The following is a 10,778-nucleotide window of genomic DNA, read 5'->3' as shown; positions in this document are numbered from 1 at the left end:
GCCAATGTCCCACTGTAAAACGCCACGCGCAGGTCTCGGCCCTGAGCCTTTATCCTTCACTCTGACTTTACACTGAGTGGCCGCCTCCTCCTCCCCACCCTCCGTTTCCTACGCGGTCACTCAGCCAGCCTGTGTGGTGCCCCAGGCAGGAGGCCTTCCAGGTGCTGGTGTGCAGGCTGACCCGGGTGGATGGGCCCCTGTCCACGGGCTCTGGGGCTGGTCTGTGCAGCAGGGAGGCGGCTGGTGGTTTTTCTGCCGCTCACGGGGAGGGACGTCCCGTGTGAGAGGCGACTCGGGATGGGGCCTCATGATCCCCGGGCCCAGCTGATGCAGGAGGAACTACCTGCAGTGTGGAAACGCTTTTGAAGCAGAAGGTTCAGGGCAGCTTTCAGTGGGACCCTGATGCTCTATGGGATCCCGTTAAAGGGACCAGGCTGGCTTCACAGGGACCCGGACTGTCACAGGTGCTGCCAGGATGGTCTCTTCTCTTGTTTGTTGATCCCATTGTCCCAGGACTTGGTATAACCTAACCCAGTAATGCAGATGAAGTGTGTGTGTGTGTGTGTGTGTGTGTGTATGTGTACACACACGTGTACATGCGATTGCCTATATAAGTGTATATGTGCATGCATGTGTATACATGCATGTACACGTGATTGTGTATGCGGACACACATGCATGTGATTGTGTGAGTACACATGTGCCTATGTATCATCACATGCTCATGTATGTGTATGCATGTGTATTATGATCATGTATACAGTGCACAGAAGCATTGTGTGGACACCTGTGCACATGTGTGATTGCACATGTGTAAGTATGTGTGCGTGTGTCAACATGTGTATTACATATGGGTGGTTGTGTGTATATGTAAGCATGTGTGTACGCATGTGTGGATACATGTGTATGTGTATGCCTGTGTGGACATGTGTGTGGACTGTGACTGTGTATATGTGCATGTGTGTTTGTGCATGTGTGTGCATGAGTGTTAAATTCAGTAATCATTGTATGAAGTTTGATCAGGGGCAGAGTTTGGTGAGGTAGGCATTCAGCATAACCCAGCAGACAGAAGGCACCATTCAGCGTGTTCCCTCACTGATTAGGAGGGCGGGTGATAAAGTGTCTGTATAGGATGACGTGCAGGTTGAAGGCATCAATATCTAAACACCTACTAAGTTTGGGCTGTATTTTAGCCAAAGCTGCGGTATGTACTGGCTTTAGCAGGATGAAAATGAAAAACAAAATTAAGAAGAGAGGCGGAACCCAAGCCCCCTCTCCATATTGAACTGAATTCAAGAAGAGATGGAACGTTTCACAGCTCAGAAATGAATTATTCAAAGATGGGAAGTAATATTCTGGAATTCACCAAGAGGGAATAGATGCTCCGAGGACACTGAACCAACATGCAGATGAAATGTCCCCAGAGCTCAGATTACGCTGACAGCCTGTAAAGTCAGTTTTTAGAGCAGATGCTTTTCGGGGGACAGAGATGGCGCTCACAGCCCCGGGAAGCACACGGGGAGGGGGTGCTGGGCGAGAGCTCAGGCGTGCGCAACCTGCGAAGCCCGACTGTGAACTAGCCTGGGGCTGGGTCTCCCCTTGTGGGCGCAGGGCCACCCACGACGTCCCCAGTGCTTGTCCCTAAAACAAAGGCAGGAAGAGAAGGACAGCTTCATCCCCTGAAACGGGGGCCCTGAAATGTGCTGAGTAAATGCGGCTCCTTTGCCTATCTGCCCACTGAAACGTGGAATTCCCATGCTGAAAACGGGCTCCAGCGTGTGGTAGTTGGTACCCCGCGTGGATTTCTTGGGCTCACGCCGCCTGCAGCCTGACCGAGCTGCCTCCGGCCTCACGTCCCTGGACACAGCCCCCAACATCCCCCTCGCAGCTCACAAACAGGACACGCACAGCCCCGCGCTCCGGGCACCGGTGTGACATTTAATGCTGAATTACACGGAGGCACGCAGCTCATCACTCAGGCCATCACTCTGAGACACACGGGTGAGGAAAGCACAGTGTCCTTTGTCTCCCCGTGGGAAGCGGGGGAGATTCCTGTGGTTTATCAGAAGCAGCCCGGGATACACAACACTACCAAAGAAAAAGGACAGTACCCATTTCTGTATAAGAATATATTATTTAAAAGACAGTTTAAAAATAAAAATTCTGTACAGCATCGTGAAGTCCTTTTTTGTTGTATCAGTGAACAAAATGGTTCTTAGAAAACATGATCTCATGGTGGCAGACGCTCAGGACTACTTCTCCCTGCAGGGACGATCCCGCAAAGCCCAGCCGGCCGGGTCCAGAACAGCAGCCCACAGCACTCTGCTTTCTTCAGGCATGATCTGCTTGGAAAAGGAAAAAGACGGCTGGTTTGTGATTGTGGGATCGGAAACGTGCGGGCAATGCCACAAATGTCACAGGCTCACACACGAACAATGGGCACTTCTTCTGCCCCAGCACTCTGCTCGTTTAATCACTAAAACAAGAGGAATGGGATTATTGCCTCTAGTTTAGAGACTGGGGCTCTGCGGCTCAGAGAGGTTGAGATGCTTGTGCGAGTCACTCAGCTTGTAATTAGCAAAGCCCGGACTCAGAACAAGGACTGCTGGATGCCAGGGCCTGGCACCGCTCCTCTATGAAACCAGCGCAGTTCTCATGCCCTGCACCCTGACTGCTCTATAAGCGAGGATCTCCCAAGTGACCCTCATACACGTGTGTGGTGTGACCTTACCACGCGGAGGCCGAACGGGCTGGTTTGCCTTCTACCTGGACTAAATGCAAGCGCGCAGGAAGTGCTTGCAGCGACATAAGCAAAGACTTTATTTTTGAAAAGCGCTTTTCCTTGTAAGTAGTACCTATGCTAATCATTGATCATTTTCTAAGGCATGGCCCCTTCTTTCAGAGCCTAATTGTAAAGATTATATGCAAGGAAGAAACGTTTCATTTAAAAACATTCATACATTCAGATTCTCTCCCTTCCTTCCCTCCGTCCCTCCTTCCTTCCCAGATTTCCACGCCGTCCCCATTTCAGTCTGAACTACCGTATACACTGAGACATCATGCAGAACGGCATTACCTTCGCTTTTTCCCCCATCTCTGCTTTCCTCTCGTGACACGATGCTCTCAGGTGTCAGACTCTCAGCCTTCTGCTGTAACCAGGACAGAGTGTACGGAAGGCAAAAATCAGGCTCCAGGAAGCAGTGAGTGAGTGACTGCTTGTCTGCTCAAGACCTTCCCGGGGCTGCAGACGCTAAGACGTGGGAGGAGACTGGGGTCTACAGCCTGGGGGAGCTTCCCGGACAACAGCTCTGCACGGGCCACCTTCCCTGCGGTCAGAGGCCTCACTACACGCGGCCACTGTCCTCCCACTCGTGCTGGCCGCAGATGCAGCACCAGCGCACTGGTGGATGCGGGTGCGGAGTCCGAGGCCCTTTCACCTCTTTTGTGGGTCTGTTCTTTCTGGGAACAGGAAGGGGCCCTGGAGGGTCCTAGCGGCCCTTCTGGGCAGCTGGCCTGGGACCTGGAGACTGAGGCCTTCGCAGCGATGGCTCTCAGTTGGCCCTGGGGAGTCAGGCCCCTTTAGCCCTCCTGTCAGGGGGCTTGGCAGGGGGACACCGCCTCTTCCATCTGTTCTCTGCATCATTCGCTCTTAGGCTCTTGGAGCTTCAGGACCCGCCTGTGACTTCTTGGGAGAAGAATCCAGCTAGAGGAATCGGCTGCCGGCCTGGATTGCCCATCGACCCATAAGCATTTACCGAGAACCACAACGCGTGCGGCATTGTAGACGAAGGAGGTCGAGAGCTGCACCGAGGCTCCGTGGGGCACAGTGGGAGTTCCTGGCTGCAGAGACGGGGTGGGGCCCTGCCCGCAGTGAGGACAAATGGCACAGAAGGGGGCCCTTGGGTGGGTGCGGGGGGACACCGGCCAAGGCCAGAGGGGGACCGAGCCCGGGGCAGCAGGGACGGGCCCTGGAGAGAGGGGGTGGGAGGGTGGACGGAAGGGAGGCCACACCCAAGTGGCTGGACGTCACGGGGGGAGGTCCCAGGGGTCCCAAGCGGCAGGGGGACCTGAAGCAGATCTGCACACACTGGGGTCCTGCCTTGGCCAGACCAGCATCTGGGGCTTTTCTGAAAACCTCTACCCCAGCTCTGAGCCTATGAACTGGACCTCCCTGAAACACGGGATCAACCCCAACAGCAGCCTAGAGCCAGACCCAGACCCTCCTCAAGGTGCCACGCTGCCACGTGGTAGCCCTGTGGCCGGGTCGTGGTGGTGGCTTTTCCCGTGCCAGGGGGAGCGTCTCTTCCGCCGCCCTCCCTCCGCACAAGGTCAGCCCCGGGAGGAGGTGAGGGGCCTGCATGAGGCCAGGGCGCCGCTCTGAGGGGACGCAGGCAGCCGAGGCGCTGTGATGCTCTGCATTTCCCGTGGGCAATCACGACCACGGGGCACCGACTCCGCCCGAGGCTCTGTGTGCTCCACGCCGTGCGTTCCCCGAGGACTGGCCCCTCTCCTCCGCGGGACGCATGAGCTCGCGTCTGGAGGGCCCCCCGGGTTGTGTGGCCGGGCCGTGCGGGCCCCGTGGACCCCCGCGCCTGCAGCAGGCCGGCTCACCTCCTTCGCGGCATCGTCCATTTGCTTCAGCTCCTCGTAGCGGTCTCTGGATTCCCACAGGGGCTGCAGCATGAGCCCCTCCACCGCAGGGAAGAGCTGCGAGGGAACAAACGGGCCCTCTCAACAGCTGGTCATCCTCGCGGAAAACGTTCCAGCAAAACCGTGCCAGGTCCCGTGCGTCCCGGGACAAAAGCCGCACAGGAAATGTGCTTCTGTCCAAGGGGCGCTTTTGGACCTCTTGGGTCTCGGCTGTGGCGGAATCCAAGGTGCCCGAGGTGTGGGGCCGTCTGGTCAATGACTCCCGGGAGCCCCTGGGGAGGGGGAGCCCCCGCTCGCTGCCCACCCACCCCTTCCAGGTCCCTGCTTCCCGCTCTCACACTGTCCTCGCGGACCTGGCAGAAGCCACCCCCTGCCCTCTGCTTGAAGGAACCCCCGACCGTCCACCCTGCAGACTCTCATCTTCCGAACGCCAACCTCGCCCACTACAGCCCTGGCAGCCCCGGGGCGGGAGGGGTGAGGCTATTTCCCCCCCGCCCCGCCACCGCGTGGCCCAGGACCCCTCCGCTCACTCCGCGCGCAGGCCTGGCCCTGCGGCTCCCGCCGCCCCGGGTCCACCTGCTGAGCATCTTTACCTTCGAGACTCAGCTCCGAGGGGCTCGCCTCCCACTCCGAGACCCTGGCAAGCCCCAGGAGCCCTGTGCACACAGCCCTCAGCCCCTCGTGCTTCCTGTGCTTCCCCAGCCCTGCTCCTGCCACCCGGGGGAGCCACCATCGCCCTGCTGTGCCCTGGCACTCAGTGCCCACGGGGAAGACCCCGCAGCCTGAGGAAGGAAGCTGCAGGCAGGGAGACACATTCTAGGAGGAACGGAGCCACGGGGCTTGAGGAAGGGTGTGCTGAGGCAGTTCTGGAAGGCTGCTGAGCAGGGCGTGGGGCGCCCAGGCCAAGGAGGGTGGGCTCAGATGTGGAGGCTTGAAGAAAGGCAGGAACAGGAGCTGAGGGCCGTCCTGCAAGACAGGAGTGCCTGGGAGGGCGGGGGGCTGTGTGCCCTGTGCTGGGGGCAGCGGGGAGCCATGGAAGGTTCGGGAGAGAGGCAGAGGCCGTCTCCTTGCTGAGGATTAACCTGGTGTCAGCTGTGTGCTGGGCGGGGTGGGGGGCAGGTTAGAGGGGCTTCTGTAGGCGGAGTTGAAAGGCTGACAGGGCCTTGGCGGGTGCCCTGCGAAGCGGGGGCCTGGGGGGGCCCCAGAGACACCATGGAGGAGGGTGGCTGAAGAAGGGGCGGCCGAGAGGCTCTGCGGCTTTGCTGCTGGGTCACTGCCCGGGGGGCAGGGCAGGAGGCCAGGAGGCGGGGGGGTCTGTTTCGAACACGCGGGTGTTAAGATGGATGGGGGGCTTCGGGTGGGCGTCGGGCAGGCGGCCACTGCACACGTGTGTGTCCGCGTGAGCGTGTGAGAGTGTGCGTGCACATGTGCATGTGTGTGCACACATGTATTTATCACTGCTGGGTCACCAGCTCGTGGTGATGGTCACTCACCTTGGTCACCGTTTCGAACATCGGGATCAGGACGAACTTGATGAACCCAATTTGGGCCGTGGCCTTGGTCACTTTGTCCCGGTCCATGAAAGGGGCCACGGGAAGGCCCTCCGACTTCTCGCGGTCGCTCTACGGGGAAGGCAGAGGACACAACGTTAAAGAAAGAAACACCCGTGGAATCTGGGAGCTTCCAGGATCATCGTCTGAGAGGAAGAGAGAAACAGCTAATACGCCAATGGAACCGCCCGCATCATGCACATTAGTGACCACGTGGGAAGATGGGGACGCCGCAAGTGCGAACTAGGTGCCCGCTGGGCCTGCAGGGTCATGTGGAGGGGGGGCCCGGGGAGGGGGTTTAACTAGTGGTAACAGGGGCACTAATGTGGTAACAGTTTGACATTAGCTTTTCCTATTGGTCCCTGTCTTTCACGTCTCAAATTACACGTGCACCTGCTGGGAAGGCTTCCGGAGGCGGTGACGCGGGCGGCCACCTTGGTCCGTCCATCACGCTTCTAATAGGAACCCAGTTAAGGGGCTAACGAGCCCAGGAGGCGTGACGCTGCGTGACGCTGCGTGATGCTCCTACCTGCATGAAATACTCCTCTAATAAACAGTCCACCCAGGGTTCCGCCACCTCCACCGGACGGACCTCGTTAGAGATGTCACAGCATTTTATCAGGATCATCTTCAGCTGAAAGAAGAGATCTGGAATCAGCTGTGCAACACGGGACATATCCCACAGCGCTGTGCGTCTGGACTCACCGTCACCGGCCGGCGGGGAAGGAGGGCGGGGGGTGAGGCTGGCGGAGGGGAACCCGGCATTGTTGCCCCCTGCCCCCCGCAAGGGCATACTTCCCGCTGCAGGGGGAGAACGGGGCTTCCCCGCACCCCCGAGGATCAGAATCTTTCCTGGAGGGGCCTGAGTAGTAGGAAAGCCCCTTTAACACGTGGATGTTTTGTCATACAAACTATACACTGCAAAGCTCCGAAGTATTTTCTTGATGTTGAGAATATGTAAAAAATGTAGACAGACGGCATTGTCTGGAGGCAGAGGTTTAAAAGATAACGAAAAAAAACCCCACCGAGTGGAGAGTGCTGGGACCCCGGAGTACTGAAGAGGTGTGTTAGAGACACAGGGTGAAGGGGACCCTCATGTAACAGCAGGGAGGGAGCCCACCGGCCTCAGCCCCCCACCGCCTGAACACCGGGGAGGGATGCAGGGGTGGGAACCACAGTCCTGCCGGCTGGTCCGAGGGGCATCCAGGGCAGAACTCCACCTCTGCCACCCCCAGCCCGGGGGGAGCAGTCACACAAATGTCAAGGCGGCCCTGGCTTCTGCCCTCTGCGCTCTGCTCCCAAGCCTGGCACTCCCCTGCGTTGGCCGGGCCTCTGTATGCAGGCTTACCTTCACCTACTTATAACCTTCAAATCCGAATGAGATGGGGGAATGGGAAAGGGATGGCTTTAACTAGGAGAGGGGGTCCCGCTGGGGTGATAGGGGCGCTTTCCCTGTCAAGTGCTGTGACTTTGAAAACCGGCTTTACCGACGCCTCGCTCCAAGGCGCGGTTACACATTTTCCTTCGGTGTTTTGGTTTGCAGTCTGAGCTGGAGGGTGGCGCTCACTCACCAGCCCCCAGAGAGGGAAGACAAGCCCACTCACCAGGGTCATGTGCTCCTCATTGCTGTAGTCAAAATTCTCCATTTTTTCTTTGAAAGAATCCATGATTTCCGCGTGCCTTGCCATGTCAGTGGCCAAGATTAACGTGATCATCCCCTGAGAAGCGAAAGCAAAGTGTTAACGCGGGGCACGATCCCAACAGTTACTCAGTGGGCGCCCGCTGTATGCGGACCCCTCTGTTCACATCACTTCATCTAGGCCTCATGCCAGCGCCATGGGCGTGTCTAAGTACCATTGTCCTCGTTTTTATAAAGAAACCGAGAGCCAGAGAGGCCGGGGAGCCTGCCCAGGCCTCAGCTGGCGAGTGGAAGGCCGGGGGCTGAGCCCAGGGGTGCCGGACACAGGCTGTGTCCCTGGAGAAGGCAGCGCATCGGGCCCGCCAAGACCATTCACCTGCAGAGGGCAGGCTCAGCATGTGTCTCCTTGCGAAGTCCAGCCGCTTTCAGCCAAGGACAAATGCTTCCCGCTGATTTAGTAATTTAGATATATGGTTTGTTCCTTCCAGAGCTTGTTGTTGGAGGTCAGTGACCTATTTTCCAAGAGTATTTTTTTTTCCTGTTATCTAATCTGTATGTGATTATATGTGCTTATCTTGCTTGGGAGTGATCAAAGTCTGATCATATAATAGCATTCTTCTATTAACGAATTGTAGAGAAGGATGAAATAAAAGTTGTTTTGTTTTGTTTTTTTTGGCCGCACCATGTAGCATGCGAGACCTTAGTTCCCCGACCAGGGATCGAAGCCGCACCCCCTGCATTGGAAGTGCAGAGTCTTAACCACTGGACCGCTAGGGAAGTCCCCAAATAAGTTTTTTAATACAAATATTTTGACCTTGTTAACCCAGTATTGGTTTAGTAGAAATAACATAATTTGAAACCATGATCATCCATCAACCCACTCATCCACCCATCAATTTATCTGTCTACCCATCCATCCACTTGTCCACTCACCCATCCATCCATCCATCCATCCATCCATCCATCCATCATCCAACCATCCATCCATCCATCCATCCATCCATCCATCCATCCATCCATCCATTCACTTGTTCACTCATCCATCCATCCATTCACTTGTTCACTTCTCCATCCATCCATCCACCCACCCACTTGTCATCCATCCATCCTACAAACATTTACAGAACACACCTCTGTGCTGAGTATGGTGTTCTACTTTTCCAAGAAAACACCACCACAAACATCAAATACAGAACTCAAATCAGTCAAGACAGATAAAAAATGGGGGGGCATCACTGGCCTTTTGAATTGTGTAATTTCTCAGTAAAGATTTAATTGTATTATTAGTGAAGGATCTATTCCTATGATGAGTTACCCCTCAAAATGTTCAAGGACGAAATATTATTAACAATTGGGACAACGGATTTTGCCCTTAGAAAGTGTTAATGTCAGTAAGGGGTCTGGGGCAAGATCACCCTGCGTCCCCGCGGCGGGCAGCACGACGAAGGCCCCGTCCGCTGGGGTGCGGCTCCCCCAGCAGGAGCGGGGGGCTGCTCTGACGACTCCACCCACAAAGGGGCTCAGCTGCGTGAATTCTCTGGGCCGAGTCCCCGGCAGGTCCCTCACCCGGCAGCCATCAGGGGTGGCACAAAGGCAGGGTCCTTTCTTCAGGATTTGCCCCTTTACCTGCTTCACAGAGAGACTCACTACAGCTAATGGAACAACACGTAGCACGTGCCTGCTGGGTGGTTCCATAAACGTGGAAGGGAGGCCAGAAAGCCAGCAGATAAAGGGGAGATAACTGTATCAGGAATCGGTGATTCAACAAGGGCGGTAATTCAGCCCTGATTGAGCTCTGACTTCCTGGAAGCTGGAAGGATGGGGAACGAGGCTGCTGTTGTCTGATAAGGTGAAGCTTTCAGGTCTCCTGGAGGGAGGGGAGTGTGTCCCGGGCCTGGGCTCTAGTGCATCTCGGAGCAAGGCCACCGAGACGCCGCCGAATAGAGGCAGCGTGGGGCTCCTCCTACGTGGTGGGCACGGCTCCCGTCTGGGTCCCAGGGCTGCCGTGCTAAGTGCCACATGCTGGGGGACACAACAGCAGGAAGGTATCCTCTCGCAGTTCTGAGGCCGCAAGTCTTGAGACCAAGGTGTCCCCTCTGAAGGCTCCGGGATGGCCCATTCCCTACGTCTTCCTGTTTCTGGTGGCCCCAGCGCTCCTTGGCTGGTGTCCACATCACTCCTGCCTCTGCCCCTGCTGTCACATGGCCTCTCTGTATCTCTCCTCTGTGTGTCTCTTATGAGGACACTTGTCATTGGATTTCACATCCGCATGGATAATCCGAGCTAACCTTGTCTAAAGCTCCTAATTTAATTATGTCTGTAAAGACTCGTTCACAGGTCCTGGGGAGTCAGGAAGAGAACATACCTTTTTTTTTTTTTTTTGGTTGGGGCGTGGCTATCATTCAACCCACCTCACTCCTCCAAGATCTCTCTGACACCGCCCCTCCCCTGAACACGCCAGAGGATGGGGCACAGGGCTGTGCTCAGTGGGACCTCCTGTGTGTGTAGGGGGTGTCACTTTTGGTGAGTTGGAAGCATCTGACTCCAGACAGCTGGCCTCCCTCATCCTCTTCCCAATGTGCCCCGAGCAGCAGAAAGGTCTCTTCTGAAATGGGCGGTGGGGCTGCAGGGGACAAGAGCAGGGCCTAGGGGACAGTGGTCGGGGTTCTGCTGGGCTGGATGCCGCAGACATGTCTGTCCAGGGCCTGCTCCCTTGAGCGAGTGACCTCGCCTGTGTCAGCCTCACTTTCCTGGGCTGTGAGATGAGAACGGACCGATCTCAAAGGGTTCAGTTAAATGGTGGCCGTGATCTGCAGGTCCATGGAACACTGTGCGTGTGTGCCAAACACACGCCTCTTCCCGGGGCGCCACTTGGCCTTGGAGGAGGTGGGGGAGGAGGGCCGGTCGCCCAGGATCCCTGGCGGGGGACTGGGAGGTCT

General features: G+C 56.7%; 1 protein-coding gene across 4 annotated transcripts in view; it reads right to left on the bottom strand.

Annotated features, from left to right (window-relative positions):
* Positions 1–686: 686 nt before the first annotated feature.
* PDE9A (phosphodiesterase 9A) overlaps positions 687–10,778 on the bottom strand; it is a 100,144-nt gene continuing 90,052 nt past the window's right edge. For 3 of the 4 annotated variants that reach the window (XM_082459159.1, XM_082459161.1, XM_082459162.1), the window contains 6 exons: positions 7,805–7,918; positions 6,730–6,834; positions 6,144–6,272; positions 4,612–4,707; positions 3,077–3,149; positions 688–2,342 (listed from right to left, as the gene is read on the bottom strand). In XM_082459159.1, the coding sequence (XP_082315285.1) occupies positions 2,332–2,342; positions 3,077–3,149; positions 4,612–4,707; positions 6,144–6,272; positions 6,730–6,834; positions 7,805–7,918 (528 nt within the window). In that variant the 3' untranslated portion in view covers positions 688–2,331. Of the gene's footprint in view, positions 2,343–3,076; positions 3,150–4,611; positions 4,708–6,143; positions 6,273–6,729; positions 6,835–7,804; positions 7,919–10,778 lie in introns of all 4 variants that reach the window. The other variant, XM_082459160.1, reaches the window with a different exon arrangement.

The sequence above is a fragment of the Balaenoptera physalus genome (assembly GCF_965194825.1).
Source record: "Balaenoptera physalus genome assembly, chromosome: 4".
Lineage (NCBI taxonomy): Eukaryota > Metazoa > Chordata > Mammalia > Artiodactyla > Balaenopteridae > Balaenoptera > Balaenoptera physalus.
The sequence above is the reverse complement of the archived record's forward strand: the minus strand, read 5'-3'. Positions and strand labels throughout refer to the sequence as shown.